At 40.0% G+C, this 23,842-nt stretch overlaps 1 protein-coding gene across 8 annotated transcripts in view; it reads left to right on the top strand.

The window, feature by feature from the left end:
* Positions 1-23,833, top strand: part of BRAF (B-Raf proto-oncogene, serine/threonine kinase) — an 85,513-nt gene extending 61,680 nt beyond the window's left edge. For 2 of the 8 annotated variants that reach the window (XR_013956584.1, XR_013956585.1), the window contains 8 exons: positions 532-616; positions 1,868-2,044; positions 3,471-3,517; positions 4,091-4,209; positions 4,965-5,096; positions 7,703-7,837; positions 8,704-9,139; positions 15,198-23,833. Coding sequence is in view for 4 of the 8 variants with exons in the window: in XM_080615348.1 (XP_080471474.1) it covers positions 532-616; positions 1,868-2,044; positions 3,471-3,517; positions 4,091-4,209; positions 4,965-5,096; positions 7,703-7,837; positions 8,704-8,857; positions 15,198-15,220 (872 nt within the window). In the remaining 4 variants the exon portion in view is untranslated. Of the gene's footprint in view, positions 1-531; positions 617-1,867; positions 2,045-3,470; positions 3,518-4,090; positions 4,210-4,964; positions 6,250-7,063; positions 7,251-7,702; positions 7,838-8,703; positions 9,140-15,197 lie in introns of those variants that run through there. The other 6 variants (XM_080615348.1, XM_080615347.1, XM_080615349.1 and 3 more) reach the window with 5 other exon arrangements.
* Positions 23,834-23,842: the final 9 nt, after the last annotated feature.

The following is a 23,842-nucleotide window of genomic DNA, read 5'->3' as shown; positions in this document are numbered from 1 at the left end:
TGCATTAACAAAGCATTGCCAGCAGGTCGAGGGAGTTGATCCTTCGTCTCAGTACTGGTGAGGTGACATCTGGAGCGCTGGGCCCAGTTGTGGACTCCTCAGTATGAGAGACATGAACATACTGGAGAGAGTTCATTGAAGAGCCATAAAGGTGACTTTGAAATTAGTAAGTGCTGTAGTGTGTAAATAATGTTCGAACTTCAGAATGTTTAGAAGTTCAACACTTGCATGTTCTTCTGAATTAATTGAGTCAAGATGAAACACAGTTACTAGAAAGACTAAAGTATCCATCTTGATGAATAATGATTTTAAACATGTATTTACAAAGCTTTGACTTGGTGAGAATTTCTCAGAGTAAACTAGGAATAGTGTTTATACATTTTACAGCATATGTACTTATTTTAATATTGTAGTGGTTTATTTCACAAAAACTAGAAAATAGGCTATCTCAGTATTATTGATGCTCTATAAAGATTTTCTCAATAGAGCAATATTTATCCATGACACTTATTAAAACTTGCTATCTTAAAGGTGATGTGGCAGTGAAAATGTTGAATGTTACGGCACCCACACCTCAACAGTTACAGGCTTTCAAAAATGAAGTAGGAGTGCTCAGGTAAGAATATTTTTAATGGCATAAAATAATGTGTGTAGATTTAGACTTCATTAATTACTGAATTTTAGATCTCCATTAAAACACATTAGTCTTTTTCCTCCATGATAATACTATAGGCAAAAACTGCAGCTTGCCATTTAAAGATATTTCTCTGTATCTACTGCTAGTTCTTCTTTCCTCTGCATGTGTTTGTCTGTACACCTATGTTGTGAATATATGCATGTCCAAACACTCAAGACAGGACTGGTTTTAGCTATTGTACTATCCCAGGGCACAGTCAAGCCTTAGTGTGAATTGTAGGCCTTCCTTTCCTCTCATCCATATTTTGAGACTGAAGGAGAGCATGATTAACTGTTTTGAGCTACACTGCTGCCCCTGTTATTCATTGTTTAATAGTTTCTGTTCAGTAGCCTTGACTTCTGAGTTTTGGGGTTTTTTTAAATGTATTTCTCAAAATCACTTACTGATACCCTTTTCTCCTTACTTGTACTTTCTCAGAGGAAGTCTTTATTTTGGGTTCATTTCTTAAAAGGATCCATCAGTACGATACAATAGAATATTTATTGGGGATGACCATCAGTATCCAAGTACAGTCTTGAGCAGTCTCAAGCATAATTCAGTTCAAGAAATAAAATAGAAGGAAGGCTTTTGCCTCTGGAAAACTGACTGACTTGCTGAGCCAGGCACAGGTGCTGAAGGAGCATCCCCAATAAGCTACGTGGTGAACAAGAGATGGTCAGCTTTTTTCCCCCAGGAAATGTTAGTTCCAAAACAAATCTAAGCTCATAGTTTGGAAGTAGATAGAGGCTTTCTGGGGTGTGTTGATACAAGGGTTGTCCTTCCTGGAAGCCTCTGAGACTAGAATTCCATTTTGGATGTCCTCCTAATGGGAAGCAACATCTCCTAGCTGGACTGGAGTTACACAAAAGCAGACCTCTGCAAACTGTTGCTGTCCCATGGGGACCTAATAGTAACAGCATCTTTTAAGCAGTCCTGTGCTGGGTTGCTTGCAGAAGCAGCGCTTACCCCAGAATAGCTTTTCTGTGTCATTATCAGAAAGGCTGACTGCTGGAATAATTCATTAAACTGAATCTAGCAACAAGTTACCCTATTATCTTAGTAAAGTAGAGATTGACCCAGCAATTTCTGTTTGGAAATATATATTTAGATGGTGATAGACCTGCCTGACTTTATCCTTATTACCTGATCCATCTTATTTCCTCCTAACCTTTTTTTTTTATATTTCAACAGGAAAACACGACATGTGAATATCCTGCTTTTCATGGGTTATTCAACAAAACCCCAGTTGGCTATAGTTACACAGTGGTGTGAGGGATCCAGCTTATATCACCATCTACACATCATTGAGACCAAATTTGAAATGATCAAACTAATTGATATTGCACGACAGACTGCACAAGGCATGGAGTAAGTATTGTATTAGTTGTTTGCAAATAAGTGTTGGGGCAATGTTTACTTACTCCCTTCACACTGACTGACGTTGGCAAATAAGGCCAACCAACTACTCACTTAGCCAAGCCCAGGGTCCTGCCTTGATGATCAGAGTGTTTGGTGAAGTGTTTATTAGTTTTGTTAGTTAAATAGACTGTGTTCTGTTTTTTTGGAACATATGGAATTACAGATCATGAAGGAAATATAATCTTAAATAGGAGAATAAAGATAATTTTAGTTCAGTTAACCTTTCAATCTTTGGAGCAGAAATTCGTGTTCCAGGCTTTATGATTGATCTTGACAGTGCAGATAGTCTTACGGTAGGAGGTAAAACATAGTTTAAAAAGAAACACGCTGTGAACAATAGGATGCAATCCTGTAAGAGCACAGAAGGCAGACAGCTCTGATAGAAAAAAGAATCTATTTTTTTCTTTTCTCCTGTTAAGTATTGTAACTCTGTAGATAATAAATTTTGGCATTTGAATAAAACATAAATGTTTTGTTCTAAGCACTGTAAGTAATCCTTATTCTCATAAGAGGGCAAATGAGTTGAGTTAAAATGTACAAAACTAGCCCAACATTATATGCCAAAATCAGAAAACTGATGTAAGACCAGAGAAATTGCCCTCCATCTGGAAAACCACTATGATGACTGCAGTTCATCAGGCCATTTTTTCTACTAAGTATTCTATTACGTTTTCAATCAAGAGATGGGGAGGTGTTTGCAGCAGCCAGCCTCAGTCTCCTGCTAGCCTGCTCATCTTCCCAGGCTCCCTCTGTTAGGTAGTGGAAATGCAGAAGCTGGTTTGTGAGTGTAATTCAAAGCAGAGACATAAACTGGGGCTTTCCAGCAAGTTTGTGCCAATCTCATTAACTAAACGAATTGTCACGGGAGACTAGTTGCCTAATTTAGGCTATATCTATGCTGTGGGGCAAGTACTCTTCTCTGTGTTCGCTGCAGTTTATTTATCCAGTCTGCAATCAAGGGATCTGTTTTCCCAGTCCCATGCTAGGAGGCAGACAGCATACTTGAGTACGCACTGGGACTGGGAAGCACATTTAGCTCCTGCAATTTACAAACACCTTACATAAAGCTGTGTCAGTCTTGACAGTCACTATTAGGGCTTGGAGGCAGAACCTGCAACACGGAATGGCATGTCAGAAACTACTGAAGTTCTTTTATTCTGAATATTGAGTTAGAACTGAAAAGCAGAAGTTGGTAGCATCAGGTTTGAGCTGGAAACCTAAGGCTTAGTTTATAGAGTTTTACTGCAGTTTTACCTTAATAAATATGTGCATTTTGAATATCTACAGAATTCGTGTTTCAGTAATACAGTGGAGTATGAGGTTTTGCTTAGTGAAATATCATTTAACCCACCTAATCTATGATGTTCCGTTTCAGTTATTTGCATGCCAAGTCAATCATCCACAGAGACCTCAAGAGTAATAGTATCCTTTCCCAGAGACGTGTTTGTGGAACATGACAGCATTCCTGGTTTTTAGGGGTTGGGTTTTTGTTTTGCTTTGCTTTGCTTTTTTCTGTCAGAAATGACCTTACTGATGTAAAATGCTGCTCGTGTGTGTTTCCTGAGTTGAAATTACACTGAGAAGGGGTGATATCACTAGTAGCAAAGTAAGGAATACTTACTGTGTCTATTGGTGTGATTGCCATAATGTAGGAAGTTTTGTTGTGGTATCAGGAAGATTTTTGTGTCGTTTGGTTTCTACATGCAATGAAAGATTACAGTAGTTTGATCAGGGGATATTTTTGGCTTTTCTTGTATATGGCATTTCAAGAAAGCCACCTAGATCATGGTCCTTTCAGCAGTGGCCCAGTTGTTACTTCTGTAACCCTTAAGTAGCATAATTCACCATGCTGACTACGTAGAACTTGTATTACATGAAAACCTTCTTTAATGATGGCGAATAGTTAAAACTGTTACGTCTAATGTTGCTGTTTATTGTTCTTGTAGAACAGGACCAGTACCACTTGTTTGTTTTCCCTTAACATTTCCCCCTTAGATATATTTCTTCATGAAGACCTCACAGTAAAAATAGGTGACTTTGGTCTAGCTACAGTGAAATCACGATGGAGTGGATCCCATCAGTTTGAACAGTTGTCTGGATCTATTCTATGGATGGTAAGCAAGGGGAAGTAGTGAGTTTGTTTCAACAAATTTAGTTGCCTTTGTCAAAAGTTTCTAAGACTACCCCTCCAGCTCACTGACATGTACAAACTGTCTTAAGCTGGAAAAGACAAGCAGTAATATGAATTACTAAATGAATACCTTTTAGTTATTCTTTAAGCGCATGTTTTCCAGCAGTCAGTAAAAAACTTTAGTGTCTTCATCACTTAGTTTGAGATTTAAACTGAAAATAAAATGGTGGCTGAGGAAAAAGGGTATGATTAATCCAGGGTTGAGAGGGTGAGAAAAGCCATGGAAAATGTCCCACAAAGGAGCAGGGCCAAAAGAAGGATGCTCTTTAAGTTTTAAGCATTCAAGCATAGTTACTCTCAAGAGACTGTACAACTTGCTTAAGTCTTAAGAAGTGTAGTTGCACCCTCCTATGCAACTGTGCTTTTTTCTCCCCCGAAAAACCCTGAAGACTCTGTTATTGGACATTATTTTCAGTGTTGTTATAATCTAGTTTCAGAGTAGCTTCTTGGCCCGAACAAGGTAATTCTGTATAAATAAAAGGATCGCCAAGCTAAAACGAACCAGTGGACTTTGAGATTCATATTAACATCCACTCTCTATTAGGACTCACTAACATCTGGAGGCAAGAGTGGGATTTGCACTGTTACATTTTGGACAAGTCTGTGTTTTGTTCCTGGTACATAAGGTGCAGCCTGACGTGGTGAAATAAAAACTAATTCTTTCCTTTTCTGGTACAGGCACCAGAAGTTATTAGGATGCAAGATAAAAACCCATATAGCTTTCAGTCGGATGTGTATGCGTTTGGGATTGTTCTTTATGAATTGATGACTGGACAGTTACCATACTCAAACATCAACAACAGGGACCAGGTAAGGGAAGGGAGTGACTTCAGTCAGCTGTGGCCTGAAACAGAGATAGATTCAGCCTTTTGAAGCACACATTCTGATGGTTTGTGTGTTTGATTTGTGTTTCTGATGTTATGAGATGACATTTCTAAATTTTCTAGATCTGCCTCAGCCATGTAGCATCAATTCACTTCACTAGAGGTATTTTTTTTTTTTTGTTCTTTTCTACTTCAAGTATAGATTTTCAGCTTCTGAGCTGGTTGCCAGGATACTTATTAGGGAGAGAGCAGGTTACTTAATAGTAATCCAGTTTAGAATAGTTATGCAAAGGCAAAACGATACTCCATATGTTGAGTTATTCCTCTCTCCTCCCTCCCTTGCACTGAATAATAGTTCAGCAATAGGATTGACAAAATGGAACAGCAGTCGTCTTTCTGGGTTTTTTATATTCATTTTGATCATGAGGAACGCATGCACCATCTAATTGAATTTCAGGCTACCAGCATTTCTCAAATCCTGCTTGATGGAGTTTGCAGAGTCTGTGAATTCTGTAAGAAGATTACTTAATTGTGAACAAATATTCCTTAAGTCTAATGATACCACATGCCTGTAATGTATCCCTGCAGGATAGGCACGTTTGTGAAGGCACATCTGATTCATTATTTCTCTGTCTAATCTGAAAATAGTATCTGTGCATCAAGATCTTTGGTGTAAACTATTCAGTGTCTGGGTGGTGATATATTTATGTTGTTTCTGTATCCACATCTCTTGTTTTTTCACTGTCAGTACTTGAGAATTGCAACCATAGCAACATTCATCTGTGAATGCCATTTTATAAGGCTGTTTCCCTATCTGTCAGAACACTTCCAATTCATCAAATTTGGAGTGACTCTTTTTTTTTTTTTTTTTTTTAATTATTTTTATTTTGAATTGGGTTTGCTGTTCGGAAGATGAGAAATATCCAGATTTCTGGCCAGATGGATATTATCCTCTAAAAGCAGTATTAGGGCATTGTTTTGGTTTTATCTTTTGAGATTTGAAAGATGAATCCAGTGATGTGGGTGCTAACAATTGAGTGCTGAAGGAAGTTCTAAACTGCAGGTGAAGCCAACATATAAAATGTGATCTACTGCCTTGAGTTTTGTGACACCCAGTTCATTGTCTGAGAAGATGGAAGGTACTGCTCACTCTCTGTTGATGCATCTACATCAGCTACTATGGCACAACTGAGATTCTTTGTGAGCAAAGCATCATTCTTGTTTCTCTCACCTTAACAGATATTTTTCTAGGCAGACTAGGACTGTTCTTTTAGTGATACTTTCTTTTCTCTAGTTAGAATAAAAGTTTAATCCCTGTATTATTGGTAAAGAGAGTGTTGGAAACATAGAAAATAATGAATTTTTAATAATTTCAAGTTAAGTAGTGTAACTATTTAGAGGAAAGTAATTTTTAGATGATAACTCTCATTGCAGCAGTGGTAAGGGATGGGGTAGACAAGTCTTTACTATGAAATGCTGCTCTGGCACATGGAGATTTCTAAAGGAACCATATTTGAGTTTTAATCTCCTTGATGCCAACACAGATGCGACTGAATCAGAAAGTTGAAAAGGCACCAGGATTGTGTTAGTACAAATAAAATGTATAGCTTGCATGAGGTGTGCGGGTTTTCTGTTGTTTTTGCCAGTGTCCAGATACAAAATAGTTACACTTCGTTAAATATAAGGTATGATACACCTGCTGGGTCTGTCTGAGTATTCAGAAAAGGTAGTGATTATCTGCGGCAGCATGAATAGAGCTTTGATTAGCTAGTTTGAAAGTGGTTTTTAGTGTCAGCACAACTGCAGTACTCGCCACACTGCATTTGACATTGGCTTGACATGATGATGTTTGATGGTATATTTTTATATATCCAAGAGAACAGTAACCATATTTAATGCTTTGCTTTCCTGCTTCCTATTAGTTTACTTTGTTCTATGCTTAACCATCCTTAGGTGAAATATAAGCCTTCCATGTTAAAGGAATTACTGTAAAAATACAAAGCCTGTCTGTCTCCTCTTCTACAGAGGACACAGTTTCTCTTTTTCTTTTGTGGTTTTTTGGGGGAGCTGGGGAAGGTGGTCAAAGTCAAGAATAATCTTTTGTGGTGGAAAAGTAGACGATGAAATTTATTCTCAAAAGGTAAGGGTTCTTAATATTTGAAGTCTGTGTGTTTTTAAAATGCCTTTCTGTGTGAACTTGCTGTTGACTTATAAAACAGAATATTTATTTTTAGACATTCTGTTCCTGCCGCAGAGTTGCTTATTCTTGTTTTTGTAACAGTTTTTGATACTGAAGGACTGCTCCTCAGATGGTTATTGCTATAAATGGTAACCATTTACTAGTGTTCAGGTTCCACCTAAATCTCTCCTTGGAGGAGGAGGAGGAAGAAATCTGATTTTTTTCTCTATACTGAATAGGTTTAGCAAGCATAACTCCAAGAAACTTCACGATTTCAGCACCCGACAGTGTTTCCTGGGAGCAGAAAACTTGCTCCTGAGATCAAGATGGTCTAGCATAATGTTAATCCTTTATAACTGTTGTTTTATGGACTCATCTTCTTCCCTTTTCATCTCTTTTTCCCTTAAATAAAGATAATTTTTATGGTGGGACGAGGATACCTATCTCCAGATCTCAGCAAAGTACGGAGCAACTGTCCAAAAGCTATGAAGAGACTAATGGCAGAATGCTTAAAAAAGAAAAGAGATGAGAGACCCCTTTTTCCACAGGTGAGAAGGGTTCCTCTTTAGTTCTCAGTAGACTTTACAACTCAAATATTAAAACTAAAGATCAGTTATGAACTCACTAGCCAATTCAAAATCTCATTGATGAGTGCTGTAGCATAACTTCATAAAAGTACTGGTTCAGTACCTGGTTAGTACTGTTTAACTAGGAATGTTTCTTTTGTATTCAAAAGGCAGGTATTGAAGTGACCTGTGTGGTTGGAAAAGCGTTTACATGTTGGGGAAAGTTTCAACAGGGAGACAGTCAAATTAATAACCACAATTAGACACACAAATTGCAGCTAGGTGTATGTTCTCGGAAGTCTTTATACCACCCTCCTTGCTCTGCCCTAAGCTTTATGAAGGCAAGCTGGTAGTTTTGTCACAAAACTCGGTTTATCGTGCCCGCTGAGTACGGTTTGGGCTCTACAAGCTTGAGGAGGACCTTCGATTTTATTCTTAATGGTAACCGAAGCTTTTTCAAAAGCTGAGGAGCTCCACCTGCTGGCTTTATGGGGAATGGCGTTAAGCGAACTGCCAAAGCGGTGTTTACTTGCAGCGATGGGAGGTATAGGTACTAGTGCCTGAACAAGGAGGTAGAATAAAAGGCAGCTGTATTCATTATGCTTACCGAGGGAAAGCAGTATGCCCTTTAAATGCGTAAAATGAGGCAGTTTTTTCTCGAAATGTCCTTTTTAGCCTTTTTCGGGATCAAACATCAGAGTGCAATGCAGTAATCTATTTTTTAACATTTCAGTTTGAATGTCTCTATAAATATTTTTCTGTAGTTAATTTATGTTCTGCCTTTGGTTTTAAGAGAGTGTTACAGCTTTGGACAACAGATCTGATCATGTATTTTCTACATGTTTTAGATTCTTGCCTCCATTGAGCTTCTGGCCCGGTCGTTGCCAAAAATTCACCGCAGTGCATCTGAGCCCTCATTAAACCGGGCAGGCTTCCAGACAGAGGATTTTAGTCTATATGCTTGTGCTTCTCCAAAAACGCCCATCCAAGCAGGGGGATACGGTGGGTTTCCAGTGCACTGAAAAGGAATGTGAAAGCATGTGCCTGTGTGTCTGTGTGCTGGTGTGTTCTTGTGAGTGCAACACATGTGTACATTCTCAGTTCCTACCAGCTATGTTTTTAAGGTTTACTTAGAGAATGAAGACTTTCTTCCTAACAGTGGGCATTGAATGTCCTGAGCACAAAGTCCATGTTGGTAACAACTGCCCTGGGAGCAGCTGGCACAAGAAGAATTATAAGAGAAATGGAAAAAGTAACTTCAGAACAAGCAAAAATCCTCTTAAGGTCATTGAGTGTTGTTTTGCTCAGTTTGTTGATTGGAATTAGAGTGTAATTGATTTTAATCTACTCAAGCTATGATGGTTTGGGGTTTTTTTACTTCAGTTGGTGTCATTATATTTGAGCAATAGGCTTTAGATTCCTCCGTTAGTAATGCTACTCCTGTGTGGGAAGCAACTGGGAAAATAAACTTACCTTCAAGCCTGAGCACAGTTGAAACTTCTTATGGTCAGGAGAGGTGATCCGATACAGCACACAATCCAAAGGAAGACCTTAGTGAAATGTGACTCCTATTTTGAAAGTTGAAGTTTAAAATAGTGCAGTTTAGAGAACGTGTCTTCCTGCAGAGGAGTGGTGGTGTGGGGTTTCTTAATGTTTAATTTTGCCTGAATACCCTGACCTGTTGTGCTTTAGACCATCTCAAAATGTTCTATTACAATGCAACATAGAATAAATCCTGAACCTGCTTTTGCTGAACTGCAAGAACAGTGCTGGTGGTGGTGCCTCTATCCTGCGATTAGCACGGATTTCAAAGTTTAGAGAGAACACAAACATTTTAAATCTTGGGCATAGCCAAATACTTTAAGAGAAAAAGGCTGCTAACACCCGTAATGGGAAAAGAGGATTTGAAAAAGCAGTTGCTTTCATGGAAATCAGTATTATACCATGAATTCTGTTAATATGAAAGGATTTAATTACTTTAATATTAAGAATACCACTGAACATGCTTCTGTTTAGTGATGAATTGTTTTTTTTCACTTCCATGTAAAAGCTGCTGGTTTGACTGGAAGTGAGTCAGTTAGACCAGATATCTAACCAAGAAAGCTAGAGACCTTACCAAGGTCCTGTCAGCTCACTTTACAGATTGTATTCTTCCCTGGAGCATTCCACTGGAACAGGTGAATCAGAGTAGTGGTTCAGGTTGTATCAGTCTTGGATGTCAGATATGAAAACAATAATGTTATTGACTGTGTTCTTGCTTATTTTGAAGTCAGTTACGTGGGTTTGTTTGTTTTAAACTACTAAGCTATTAATTTTCACAGATTCTTCTACATCAGGAACAAGCTCTTGCTGCTGTTGTTAGAACTTCAAAGGCCAGGAGTGTTCTTAATGGCTTCTGATTTACATACTTGCAGAGAATTTTGCATGTTGCTAGCCATAGGTTTTTGAAATAGGTCAGGAATTCAAAACAGGGTTGGTTTTCTGCTGTCTGGTCACTGAGCCTTTTAAAACAGGGAGCAGAATTAGAGAGCTTGAAGATATGTAGGTAATTTCTACATTTTCTGGCCAGACTCGAATGATCTTGGCTTCTGCTGTTGGAACAGTTTGGGAAACTAACTTGTCTTCTCATCTTGCTAGTTGAGAAAATGCAGCTGTTGAAATCTATGGAAATAGTGATGGAAGATGAAAGTTGTTATTGTTTTAGGAAATCTGTTTCCCATCTTTCTGGTAGCTTCACCTCATTTTGGCAGGCTTATCTTAACATGAAAACAGGATTTAAGTGGGGGACTTTTCCCCTCTTATTCACTAATTAATTTAATTCTAGACAGTGAGGAGCAATGCTTCCTAAGCTTTGAAGTATGATACTCAGTACGGGCTACAATGCCCATCCCAGTAAGAGCAAGAAGGTGCCGCTGGGTCTCCTGCAGAATCTAGAAATGTGGCATCCCACCTAGGAAAGGCTTAACCACAGGGGAAGTTACAGAGAGTGCAGAATCATCATCGCTGCCCTGCCCAGGCTTATTGTTTTTCAGGTCTGCCAGATGAGTTCAGACCAGTTATTCCTTGGAGTAGTGTTATCCTCCTTGTTAAGATTGTTTTTCTGTACCATTGAAACTGCAGTTACAGGATAAAAAGTGCTGCTATCCTTAGAAACACTTGAACCCATTTCCTGCTGTATGGTCAGTGTATTAGATTTACTCCTGTGTCGCATGTTGAGCATGGTTTGCAATCCATGGAATCCACGACCATAATGTGATCTTAGCTTCTCACGAAACACTTTATGAAGCCTAAAAGGAGGCTGGGTTTTATGGATCATTAATTTTATCTGACATAAAGGCATTTAGGGGTTTAACTTCTGTAATTTGTAATTGCTGCTTCAGTGAGATTTAGGAACATATGTAGGATGAAGATGCCTAAATACACCTGTGGATTTGGGTCAGTGTTCTCAAAGATGCTACTCAGCTATATTATTTAGAAACAGATACCGATTGATCCTGAAAACAGGTCTGTAGGATCCCTGCCTTTCCTGAAGGGGTAGTTTATACTTTATGAGACTCCTTTTTTTTCTTTACTTCCCTGTATCTCAGTATAGAAACAAAATCTATCTTGGTACCTTCTAGAAGGAGAGATCCTCATAAGCACCGCTATATAATCTTCTGCGGATACTAATTACCCACATCCAAGTGTGTTCCAGATTGTTACTCAGCCAGTGAATGGCATCCATACCAGAAGGTCAGCATGAGGTCCAACAGAAAATCGCCTCTTTGACGTACTTTCTGTGAGTGTAATCCAAGCAAGGTGCTGGAATTTGGTGTTTCCCTTTGATAAGTCAGTTACTCTCTGCTTGGATAGACAAGGCTGACACAGGCCTGGAAGGGAAGCGTTCTTCTTGTCATCATTCTGAGAAACATGGCATCTACCCCCGGATGAGGAGATAAGGAGTACAGTTAAGATGTCATGCATATACCTGGTAACTTCATGAGTCCAGATAACTTCTGAATTTCTGATAGTAGAGATTGGTAACCGCATCCTAAATCTTTCAGGGAATTAGGGGCAGCAGGTTCACTCAGGTCATGCCCTTACAATATACTGTTTGGAAGCAATGTGAAAGAACTTTTATCTTTTTAGTACAGGTTTTCTGAAAGTGTGCATTTACAACAGATTCCACTTGCTTTGCATGTGACAAGTGTGAAGAGTGTAGTAACTAACTTGAAAGGGCTCTGTAAGTGTAGATTTTCAAATGCTATTCATCCTTTGGAAAGGAATTTCTTTGTTACCAGTCAAAGCAAGTATCTGAAGGCCTGCTTGGTAAAAAGCACATCAGCTTTCTGGCTCACAATGACTGAAAATGTCTGGGGTTTTTTTTACATCACAAATTGTGAAGTATGTGGTTTCATAGCTTCATGGTTAAGCTGATCTCATTTGGAGCAGCTGCGGCCCAGCTCCTTACCCTTGCGCTGGCAAATTCCACTAGTCCATTCCACGCAGTTGAGTGGGTTCCCCCTACCATCAACAGAGCAGCTATCCAAAAACTGGTTACAAAACTCTTCTTTCCCACCAACCTAAGCTAGCATTTGCTAGGTCAACTCCTTGAGCCATCTTGGGAATGGGACTGCAGTAATCTCAGTTTAGATTAACATCGGCCATCACAGAACCATGCCCAAAGATTTAGCAGGGCAGAATCAGGATGATCCTGCAGGACAGGGCATACTGGGTTGTGTTCCTAAAGCTGTCTTCATTTCATCCATTCGTTTCCCCTGGGCGTGACCTTCCTTTCCTGATAGATTCACAGTTCAGGTTGCTTCATTTATGTGTGTGCATCTTAAGCCTCAGGAAGAGGTTGCCTGTGTTCTCTCTCCTTCTCCTACAAGTGAAGTTTCTGTCAGAAGATAAAAGAACCAACTTACAAATATTTTACATATTCAGAATAGAAAAGGTGACACAAAGCATTTTAGCTGCTCCTCAGAAAGTCCTGCCAACACCCAGGATGGCAGATTCCTGTTTGTGGATGGATGTAGCCATCTTACCTACATTCTTCATCTAGGGAAAGCCATTACTGCTAATGTATCTCATAGGTGTTAAATCAACATAATCCCATCATTAGATATTTTGGTCTCCTACTGATTGGAGATCAGAGTAGCACCTTAATTTTGAAAGGGGAGATTTAGCATTAACTTGTCAAAGAAAATGTCTTTGCTAAGGTTTTATTTAAATGGCAGAAAAGTCTGAAAATCACCTTTTTATAGCTACCGTTTTATCTGAAATGCTTCTTGACTTCTGATCCTGTTTTTCCATTGCCCTTTCCCAATTAATGGTTCATCTTTTATCTTCTGAAATCCCTGTATGACTATTGAAAGCTGAATTATTACCAGAAATGGGCAGAAGGACAAGATGAGTAATGAGGGAGCAATCTCTTGTTTATAAATCGGTCTTTAATCAGCAGTTTAGGAAGGCAGACTGAAAAATAAATTAAATAGAGCATGTTTTGAAAGCGTAGCTAAGCCTGAATGTCATTCTTAAAAACTAGCCTCACAGGCAAATACTTGATGACTTTTTTGTCCTTATCTTAAAAGATTAAACAAAAAAAAAAGTACCAAAAATGAGTTGTTTCTAGAAGATCCTGTGAAGAGTTGGGAAATAGGCGAAATGTGTCAGAGAAGGAAGAAAAATTAGCACATACTTAGAGTATTTATTTTAGAGCAAAGGTTTCATCTGTTGGTAGAACTGATAAAATGGGCAGTTGGACCCATCATAAAGCTTTTATTCTTTTGTTGTTAAAACTTGAACCTACCACCACAATCTGTCAAGACACATGGAGCTTGAGGTCTGTCAGTCACCTGTGCCAGCCACTCTTACTTTAGACTATGAGTGTACTCCCTTCTCATTTCCTACAACAGACAGAGCCCTCTGCTTGCTTTCTTCAAGCTCCCTTAGATCAGCTGGATCAGCTTTTCCTGCCAGGCCCTGTGTAGATGCGATTTCTTCCCCTTCCTCGTGCAGTCTCCTGATCACTCTTGGTTCTCTTCTTCATAGAGCAAGACATTTCATGGAATTAATGCTATTAGCCTAAAATCCTGTTTGCAGGGATGTTTGTGGTTTGTTTCCAATGATCAGAATAAGAGTCTTAACAAAAAACAAAGCAACAAAGCCAACAAAACACTCGCTCTTGAAAGGATGGAAGGACAGCATGGTAGGGAGCAGTTGTTTGGATGTGAGGGCATTCAACATGCTTCTGTTGAACAGAACAAAAGGTCTCTGATGTCTGCTTATCTCTCCATCATTATTAGCAGAGGTCTGAGGAGTGCTGTCAAGAAAGGGGCATAAACTAACCCAAACCTCATGTGAAACCCAGCACGGGGAAGCTGGATGCGTGTTTCTTTTTCTCATGCTCCTGAGTCCTTTTGATTAAGCATACTGGAACACCTCTACCTAAAAATCTGATGAAATGCAATTTCTTTGTGGGTGGCAGGGGAGTTTTTTGGCTGAAGTATAAGATGACAAGGATGAGTATCTTAGGTTCAGCTTCTGTTCAATGTGCTGGCAAACTGCTGAAGACTTTGGGCAGCAGTCTTACTCTGTGCGATCATTTCTTCTTCTCTGAAACGGGACTACCAGTCTGTCTCATGGCATGTTGACACTAAATAAACTGTAGAATTTCAGGAGATCATTGTATGTGAAAGCACTGCATAGAATATTATTATTCAGTAGCTGTGAAGGAAGCAAGGGTTTGCTTTAATTTGTTGTGCTCTCTATTAGCGAGGCCTAATTTCTGGTCTGGGATTGAGTAGACAATCTCACCATTCTTCTTTTTCTCACAGTAGGGTGCTGTGTTGGTCTCTAAACCAGATCCCAGCATTCTTTAATACTGGTTTAATATTCAGGCACTTTATTGTACATAGTCTTTAAAGGTTAATGGGTGTGTCAGGTAGCTCTTTGTTATTAAATCATTTTTACACCAGACTAGAAATGAGTTTGCAGCCTGGCACATTTATTGCAGTTGATGCTTTTCAGGAGGATATATGTGCAATAAGGAGTTTAAACTGAAATTAACCTGACACATTTTCAAATGCATAGTGAATTAGGCTTTGCTTGAACTTTCAAACCTCTATCTTGGGAAGAATGGGTACAGCTTGCTTTCAAGAAATCCTTTTTTTGGTAAAATACGCTGGGTCTGTATTCAATGTTCTCTCACTGTGTATTCTCTTGTGCTCTAATTTTAACAGTTTGCATTTTTTAACATCTTTTATATTCAACCTAATGGTCAACTAGTCTAGAGAAAATCTCTGACCACCTAGTAACTGATACCGCCTTTTTAAACCAAGCTCTTGTCCTCCCTCTACAGGAGAATTTGCAGCGTTCAAGTAGCCACAGCACCATGGCAGCACCCACTCTGTTATTTAAGTCTTGTGTTCCGACAGTTTCTTAACATCCAAACTCTATTCTGCTCCGCAAAACCTAAAGTAATTTAGAAAAGATATCCATAAGCTTAAAAGTGGAGCAGAATGGAACTGCCAGTCCAACACAATGGGAAAAAGTACCTTTTTGGGAACCAGAATCCTCTGCTGCCAGTGTTTCTCCTTCAACACAAACCATCACGTGCATTCGGAGACCCGCAGTGGCTGCCTGTGCCGTTGGCATCATTCCCAGGAGAGAGGAGAGGGCGCTCGTGGTTTGACTGTGGTGCTCGGGCTTGAGGGGATGGAACTGCTGCTGCAACTTAGGAGACTTGCTTTGGATGGTCTGCCGGTCAGCTCTCTCCCTCTAACAACGTACCATCAGAGGCTGAAAATCTGATGAGTGCTAATTTACAAGAATCATCCTCTGTTCTGATCTTTTTTTTCCCGGTGTACTCACTGATTTATGGACAATGCAGTATCCCCTTTTCACTGTTTTACAACGTCAAACACCTAAATCTGTCTGTATTATTGGGTTTATTCCGATAAAGTTAAAAGCTATGGGGTGATGGGAGCTGGAGAAGATGTGACTCTAAGGCAATGAGGTTAATCTGAAGGGAAAGGGGATGCTGCTGCACCTTTTTTCAGATTTACTTTGTCACTTCTTCAAAAAACATACAACCACCACCAACCTTAACCTGTTTCCTTTTCCAGTGTTTTCTTGGTGTATTCATGTACAACATCTTTGAGAAGGATTACGTAGATCCTTCTTTTTGATCCAGCAACAAACTGAAGTTTAAAAAGCAAAACAAAAAATGTAGCGAGATTGTCCTCTCTTACTCTTTTTCTTTTGTATCATATGATACAATATATTTATCAAAGATGCTACCACAGCATCTGAAGTCTGTAGAATTCCCGATACAGACTGTGAATGGTGTATGTACCTACTTTAAAAGTTTTATTTTAAAAGAGGGTGCAGGTTAATGCCAGGTACCTTACCAAGATGTAATGTTTTCATAAACGGGGAAAAAAGTTCTCAGGTTGAATTGAATACAAATCCAAACCCCCCCTAGAATTAGACATTCCGAAAAATTATGTTTTGGTACTTTCAAGAGCTTTTTTTAAAGGATTTTTATCCTGTTGACTAAACGTCCTCTGATAAGTTTGTGTGTAAATGTGGAGCACCTTGTCCTTAATGGCAAGTTGTTAGATCAAAACAAAACGGTACTTGCTGGATCCACCCTGACTGCTTCTCCTCTCACAGCTTTCTGCCCTGTCATCTCTTCCGCTCCGTTTGTCTTTCCTTTTTGTACACTTTGCAAACTAGGATGAAGGTGGCGGTATTTCCACTAGAGTGCTTTGTTTTCCTGTCCTCCAGTCCTGGTTTTCAGATGGTTGGTAGCTTTTTCACAAGTTACCCAGTCAGGGAAGAAATAAAAACCCAAGTCATCAAGTTCTTGTTTACCTCTCATAGAGTATGTTGTGATGTGATCTGTTTGCAGAGTTCTCTGGTATGTGGTATTACATGTAAATTATCTGTACAGAGGCAAGTCAGACCACATGAGAAAGAAATCCAAGCTCAGACAGAAGTTTTCAGAGTTAAATTTGCATCTGCTCTGTACCACTCCAAGTGAGGTAGGAGAACCGACCCCCTTCTAGCAGGGTGGTACTTGCTGGGAAGGAGAGGGGTGTTTGTCATGACAAATAAATGAAGGAGTTAAATGTGTGTGAATGTGGTGTCTGTGCTAAACATGGGTTTATTGGGTGAGGACACTGTCCTTCCCTCCCTAGGAGAGCTGGACTGTTTCTGTCTGTAGAAGGTTGATCCCACATGAAGGGAGAAACACACATCAGTAGTGGGACATGGTTTTAAACCCCTGAAGTTCTGCAGTGTTGCTGGTAGTTTGTTATGTTTGTCAGTAAATATTTACTGGGATTACAGGGACCGGACTAATCTGAAGTGGGAATTATAACTGAAATACTGTGTATTCATATTAATTCCACAAACATTAGCAAGACAGCAATAGTGAATGACTTGATAGTCACTACAAGAATGAAGTGATTCATGTTGGTACATGAATAGATTTGATTTTGTGTACAGGATGCATTTAAAAAAACACACAAAAAAAAAACCAAACAAAAAAAAAGCACAATTTTTTCTTGTCTGCTGTGGGTCTTCAGATGCTGTAAGGGTTTTTCCTTATCGAGATTGGCAGGAATTTAAACAGTAGCAATAGCCACTTCCCAGTGTGGAGTAGCTGATGAGCAAACTGTGGCGTGCATACGGTGAAACCATAGTGCTCCCTGGTGATCATCTGAGGCCAGTACCTAAGAGGTGGAATGGGCCAGGGGCTGCTGTGGCCAGCAGGCAGGTGGGAGCATTCACAGACAGACTCCCAGAGGATGAAGTAGTCGCTGCTCATTCTCCTTCTGTGGCCCCATTTGTAGGTGTTGGGCGTACTGGAAATGAATGTTCTCTCGAAAGAAACTTACTGGAGCGAGGTGGTTCAACAGTCATTTGTTTCACAGAGCTTCTCAAAAGCCCTGGTTTCCTTCCACAAGGTCATGCTGGTGGAAGATTGTCTGCTAAAATTGCATTCACCTTTGCTTAAAATGAACTCATTTTTGGTGAAGATTCATTACCCATTAGTCTACAATATGCTTCTTGAGCCCATAGGAAAAGCACAAGGAAAACTGCTAATCCTTGTCCATGCAAAGCACTTTATAAGTAACACATTATCTCTCTTGTTTTGTTTTAGGGTTTGGGGGTTTGTTTGGGTTCAGTTTTGTTTTGTTGGTTTTGTTGTGGTTTTTTTTATGGGGTTTGTTTGTAGTTTTGTTTTTCTGGGGTTTTGGGAGGGGAGTTGGGAGTTTGGGTTTTTTTCTTTTTCCCTGAGGAATGTGCAAGTTGTTTGGCTGCTGTTTAGAGAAGTCCTTTCAGGATGCATTTCTACTGGTTTTCACGTTTGTTGCCCTCCAGATAGCTGTAGTAGTATGTTTGTCTGTAAACATGTAATACTCATGCAAAACTTTGGAAGAAATTTGGTTTGTAGATAATTGGGATTTTAATTTTTTTTTTTTTAATCTTTTCCTTTGGAAATTTTTCTGCATGTCTTGCATGCCATCAGAACCAGTCTTAAAGGTGCCCTGTAGATGTTTAGTGAATGAGGAGGTAAGAGTAGACGAGAACTGAGTGCCCTGTATAGCAGTGGGGTGAAGGAGATAAACTGAAATGACCAGTGTGTTCATGTCCGTTACACCAAGTTTCTCTGCAGTGTCCTAATCACAAGCACGTGCCCTACTATGGATATGTTAGTTCCCTGGCAGTGTTCAAGGCCAGGGTGGACGGAGCTTTGAGCAAGCTGGTCTAGTGGAAGGTGTCCCTGCCCACGGCAGGGGTTGGAACTGGATGAGCTTTAAGGTCCCCTCCAGCCCACACCAGTCTGTGATGATTCTGTGATTTTGCGTGTGCATGTTGGGACAAACATCCAGTCATACTGCTTTTAGCGCTACGGTATCTAGTACCTAATCATTTGGAAAACTACTGGTATCCAATCCCAGCTATTCATGCCTTTGTTAACCACACATATACCTTCCCCTCTGCCTTTCCTTTTCCATACAGTTAGAAGAGGCCTGTTATCTGCTACATCTTCCCTGTCAGTGCAGGATCGTTTCCTGTGGCATATTTGCTGGAACTGGAACGTAACAATGGAGCTTAAACCAAATGATATGAGCATAGAGGCCTGGTTATTTTGAAAGCCATTTCTGCTTGAATTAAGTCCTACATAGCCCCAGATACGATTAGCCCAGTCATTTCTTTATTGCTAAACTCATGCAGGCTATTAAATGAAGCCACTTCTGGTTTTCACACTTACCCAAAATCATCTTTCTTTGCACCCAAATGCTCTAGTGGCTGCTGCTGATGCAGAATGTTTGAGGCCAAATACTGCCATCTTATCGTGGCCTGTCAATATTACTTGGATTAGTACACGCTCAGTAGACGTAGAATTTGGCCTTCATGCCATAAAATGAGTGAAATGCTGACTGTTGATAAATACCACGTATTTCCACAAAAGCCCAAATTAGGGGAAGAAAATACACTGAAGATCTCACATAAATAGATTTGCTTCTATGTTTACCTGTTGATGTCAATGCATCCAGCATTTAACAGAATATGTAGGGAAGGAAGATCCCCAGACACCTCACAAACAAGTACAAGTTGACGTTTTGATAGGTGGAAGGGCTAAATTTAGGGAAGAAGCATGTAGACATTTCACACTTTTACAGCCTATATATTTCATTGCCTTCTTGACTGTGAGTGCAGCATGTGTAGCACAAACTGTTTGTAGTACTATAGATGACGTGTCTTCTGTCTGTTGAAAAAAGTATCACCAGTAGCACAATGTGACAGGCAAAGCTTCTAGGTACAGTCAAGTTCAGTCAAAAAGCAGTTGCATGAGAGGACTGTTAGGGCATCACTTTGAAGGTGCTGGGCGTTCCAGTTTTCTGTTGTGCATCTTAAACAGAAGTTTGTGAAGTCAATGTTCCATTGACTGCATCCCTGTTAATATGCGTTTGCACTTCACATTTGTTTTGGCATACATTTTAAATGTCTGTCTATCTTCATTGCTTCATTACTTCTTGCTTAGTAAATGGAATCATCAGAAGAGCAGAGAGAAGTTGTTAAAAACTTTTTCCCTGCTTTTAAGTTTCAAGGATGCTAACACAGAAGCTACTGACTCAGCACCGTGACAGCAGTAACTAACTACAAAGGAAGGACAAAACATGAAGAACTGCAGATGAAAACTAGCCTCTCTCTTCTTTCGAACAGAGAGCTACCAAGACTGTCCCCCTGTTACATGGTTTGTGTAGGGATCCCCCCCAACAGTCTTTGCAGTTTGCCAAATGATCATGTGCCTTCACAACCTTAAGAAGTCCAACAGAATGTAAACCATGTGCTTTGTAACTAGAGCAGTGGCTTTGGTTTACTTCTGCTGCAGTAGTTTTTGTACATAGCTATTACTTTATAGGTAGATAGTTTGGAGTTGGTGAACTTCTGTAAAGTAGCAAGGAGGGCAGACAGCATTCCCCAAAACACCTATCACCATTTCAAAGCTAGAACTGAAGGATTCCTAATTCAGTTACAGTAAACCTGCTGCTTGAAATCTGCGCTATCCAAAGTTAATGAGGTTCATTTAATTCAGAATAAGCCCTCCTCCCAGTCCAGAGACACAAAGATCTTGTTAAAGGAAGGTAATGGAAAGCCCTGAAGAGGCTCAAAGTTACACTGTTAGAAAATTACGCTGTTACAGCTTCTTGGAATGTGATTGTAGATGAAAAATGAGAGCTGGATGAGGAGAAATTGATGGCTAGAAATCCAAATGCGCATATATCAGACTATACACTCAATTCCCTGGCCCAGAAAGTGCAATTAATTGCTTTCTGGAACATCAGCAGGTTTCCTTACCTACTTTTTGGCCTCTTACAGTGACGCATACTGTTACCGCACATTAACTGTGGGAGATGGTGTCTTTTCAACTGAGGGACCACCAGTGTGTTTGAATTTGATTTGTTCAAGTTTCAAACCTCTTCCGCAGACTTACGGCAGTACTTAACATACCAGTGTCATATTTACCTACCTGTCCATAAAGGACAAAATAATGGGCTTTGGTATTAGTGCTTTTTCAGATTGTTTCTTCTCTGGGGCAAGACTTTGGGCATAATTGTAAATTATTGTTATGTCTAAATGCGCAGTTCATACAAAATCTCGGAGCAGTTTTAATTTGGCTTTGCTCCTTTTAGGCAGCAAAGTGTAAGAACGTTTTATTCATGTTTCAGGATCTATCTGGAATCCTTCTGCCTACCCCAAATTCTGCACTAAAAGTACATGTTAGGACATGGATAAACTATTACCCTAAGAGAAGGGAGCTGATGGGAGAGTTTAGAACCTTCTAAACTACCTAGGCATTTGCTTCACAGTATCACAGCAGCAGTGTCTTCAGCTCATCCAGCCTCCTTAAGAGCCAGCAGTGGCCTGTGCGGTCATTTGGTCTAGTTTGTCCTGTTTGCCACAGCTGTACTGTAGAATAAGCCTTGTGTGACATGTACTTTTGAGAGAGTAAACCACAAAAAAATGTTTTCTTTATTGTTTGGGTTTGGAAAATGGCTGGGTTTTGTTTTGCTGGATGTTGTTATTCTGTGTTGCATTGGTGTATTCACCAGGGTTGAAGAAAAGATGTGTCTCTCCAGTTGGGAGTTCAGTGGAACATTAGGAGAAGAAATGCAGCCCGCCAGCTGGGCATGGCCTTTGGGTCTAGGGGGCAAAATGGACCAAACTTGGGTTATTTTGGGATGGTGGGAGGGGTTCTGAGGGCATAATTTAAGTTAACTCTGTCTAAAATAAAATGTAAGTGCAATAAATGTGCTTTTTTTATTCAAAGCTGTGAACCTTTAGGAAAAAAAAAGACACAAAAAAAATATCAAAAAAAAAAAAAAAAAAAGCACATCATTCCTTCATGAGCCTTGTGTCCTACCTGCCTTCCCTTCCTCCCCCTCTCCACACTTCTCCTCAACTGACAGAAACCCAGCAGTGCCCAACCTGCACATGTTGGCCATCCCCATTAACGTTGCTTTTCTTTTGATCTCATTTATTGGGATTGGGGAAAGCCCTGCCCCCTACTCCCTGCCACCCTGGAGGTCCCATTGAGATCTGGCCCTGACCTGTACTGCTGGAGCAGGGTCTGCTGCTGTTGAGGAGGCAGGAGCCAGCGCCATGACAGCAGTGCAGTGTTCCTCCTGCCCCTTCATCCTCTCCTCGTGTCAGGGGTAGCTGTGGTCTCCTGGGGCTGCACAGGTGACATTTTCCTTCTGCAGCTGCAAACATAGTTGGTCATTGGGTGCCCAATGGATCCCTTTTCCCCTCTGCCCAGACACATGTGCAGGCTGGCCACTGCTGGCTTCTGTGACTCTGCCTTGTTTTGAAGGAGCAGGTATAGGTGTTTGTAATCCGTTGTGCATTACTTGCACTGTCTCTCTCTCTTACTTGAGCACAGGCTGCTTTTCCTAGATTAGGGAAGGGGCACTGGCCTCCTGGGGGGGGTTCCATGAGAGGCACAATGTGTATGTTTCATTAGAGAGTGATGGAAGGTGTGTAGCACTCCATAGTTGGACCCCATGGGGGAGTAAGAGAGGACTGGCTTGTTTAAAGCTTATAGATAGACAGATCTATAACCTTTAAACTTTATTATTTTTATATATAGTCAAGACAATGGCATTACCTCATAATACAGAGGCTTGTTTATGAGAGGCAAAGTATCTAGTAAGGAGAGGAAAGGGAAATTTATATACAGAGTTGATTTCTTTTTGTCTGTTTGTTCCTTAGTGCAATGAAATGTATGTCCCACCGATTTAAACTCTGTGCTAACACATTCCTTTCAGCTGTATTTTTCGGTTTTTGACCACCAGAGGTTTGCAAGGGGCTTGTAACTGCAAAGTAGAAGGTCCAGTCTGGTTACTTAAAACCAACCAACCCAATTGTGTTAGTAGATTTCCATAGCTGCTTTTTAAAACCTACAATGGAGTAATTGTTTTGAAACTTGTATTTATTTTTTACTTCATTACAGAATGTTTATTTTTGGTTTCCTGTTACGTAGGTCATGGCAACCCCCTCTTCTTTCCTTCTCGAGTTTCCCCTGTAATTGCCAATACAACTTCTTTTTTCTTGTTTGTTCCTTCCCCCTTTACTTTTGTTGTCCCTTCATTTGTACTTTGGAGTTTTTCTCATGTAAATTTGTACAATGGGAAATATTGTCCAGTTTGGTTAGAGAGCATGGAGACTTAAAACATATTAAAATTTGATAGCTGAATTCAGATTGAAGAAAACTATTTCTGTGTAAAGTTATTTAAAGAACTCTGTATTATATAAAAGGCAAAAAGTTCTATGTACTTGATGTGAATATGAGAATACTGCTATAATAAAGATTGACTGCATGGAAAAGTCTGAAGGAGCTTGTTTATCGTGCACTTCCAACTCTTCCTTCCCCAGAGGTACAACTACGGTGGTTAAGGGGAGTGAAAACATTACTTTGATGTTGCTTTAGAATGTAACTATGGGAGGAAAAAAAACAAAAAAGAGGGGAGAAATAAACTGGAAAACCAATGAAGGGATGCCAGGAGAGTAACACGCACCCACCCCCCCCACACACCTTCCCCAGGGCTAAGCACAGTAAGCCAGAATCAGGGATTTGTACCTTTGCTGTGGGTTTTGCTTCACCAGGGATTATTCTGGGCTCTGATAACATCCAAGGGCCCCATTCCCCTTCACCTTGGAGAAAACTTGGCCTGGGTTCTCTTCAGGGTAACTTTCTCTGCTTCTAAGGCAACTGTTAGGTGGTGACAAGATGCCAGTAGAATGTGTTTAAGTTAGCTTCTCTGCATTCTAACACGGACAAGTTTTATTTCCTCCTCCCCTTTGAGGAGTTATTTGACAGAGTTTTAATGGTAAGATTATTACCTACAGTGCCTTTATGAAGTTTTAAATCACTCCCTGGACATGAATCTATCACCTTATTTCTTTGAGGCAGCAAGAATTGAG

Source organism: Psittacula echo, assembly GCF_963264785.1.
Source record: "Psittacula echo genome assembly, chromosome: 1".
Lineage (NCBI taxonomy): Eukaryota > Metazoa > Chordata > Aves > Psittaciformes > Psittacidae > Psittacula > Psittacula echo.
This window is presented reverse-complemented; position numbering and strand designations above follow the sequence as displayed.